The following is a 367-nucleotide window of genomic DNA, read 5'->3' on the forward strand; positions in this document are numbered from 1 at the left end:
TTTCCTAAATATAACCCTAACCTTTTCCATATGGCTCTTTATTGTAAGCGTTACTGGTGTATGAAAATCGGATAAACTTCACTTTTTATTCATTTCCTTGAATGATAATTTACAGCTTTCTGAAATACTCTTATATGTTCCGAACATGAACTGGGACATTAGCAATGCCGTATTTCCTGTAAAATACATAATTCAATGAATAATGGGCATTTGTAAATAGATAAGTCGATAAATTGATTGATAGAATAAAGTAGAATATAAATTAAGAACAATCAACATTATTTACACAGACGGAATGGCAAACATGAAACAATTGAACAATTATTTGAATAAACATTCTAGTACAACTTTGCAAAAACACATTCTG

The 367-nt window shown here is 29.2% G+C and overlaps 1 protein-coding gene across 1 annotated transcript in view; it reads right to left on the reverse strand.

Moving 5' to 3' along the window:
* Positions 1 to 72: 72 nt before the first annotated feature.
* LOC119592300 (hybrid signal transduction histidine kinase E-like) overlaps positions 73 to 367 on the reverse strand; it is a gene marked incomplete in the record, with an annotated part of 4,066 nt that continues 3,771 nt past the window's right edge. Inside the window, 1 exon segment of the mRNA XM_037941128.1 lies at positions 73 to 176. Coding sequence (XP_037797056.1) covers positions 131 to 176 — 46 coding nt within the window.

The sequence above is a fragment of the Penaeus monodon genome, chromosome 30, assembly GCF_015228065.2.
Source record: "Penaeus monodon isolate SGIC_2016 chromosome 30, NSTDA_Pmon_1, whole genome shotgun sequence".
In the NCBI taxonomy this organism is placed as follows: Eukaryota; Metazoa; Arthropoda; class Malacostraca; order Decapoda; family Penaeidae; genus Penaeus; species Penaeus monodon.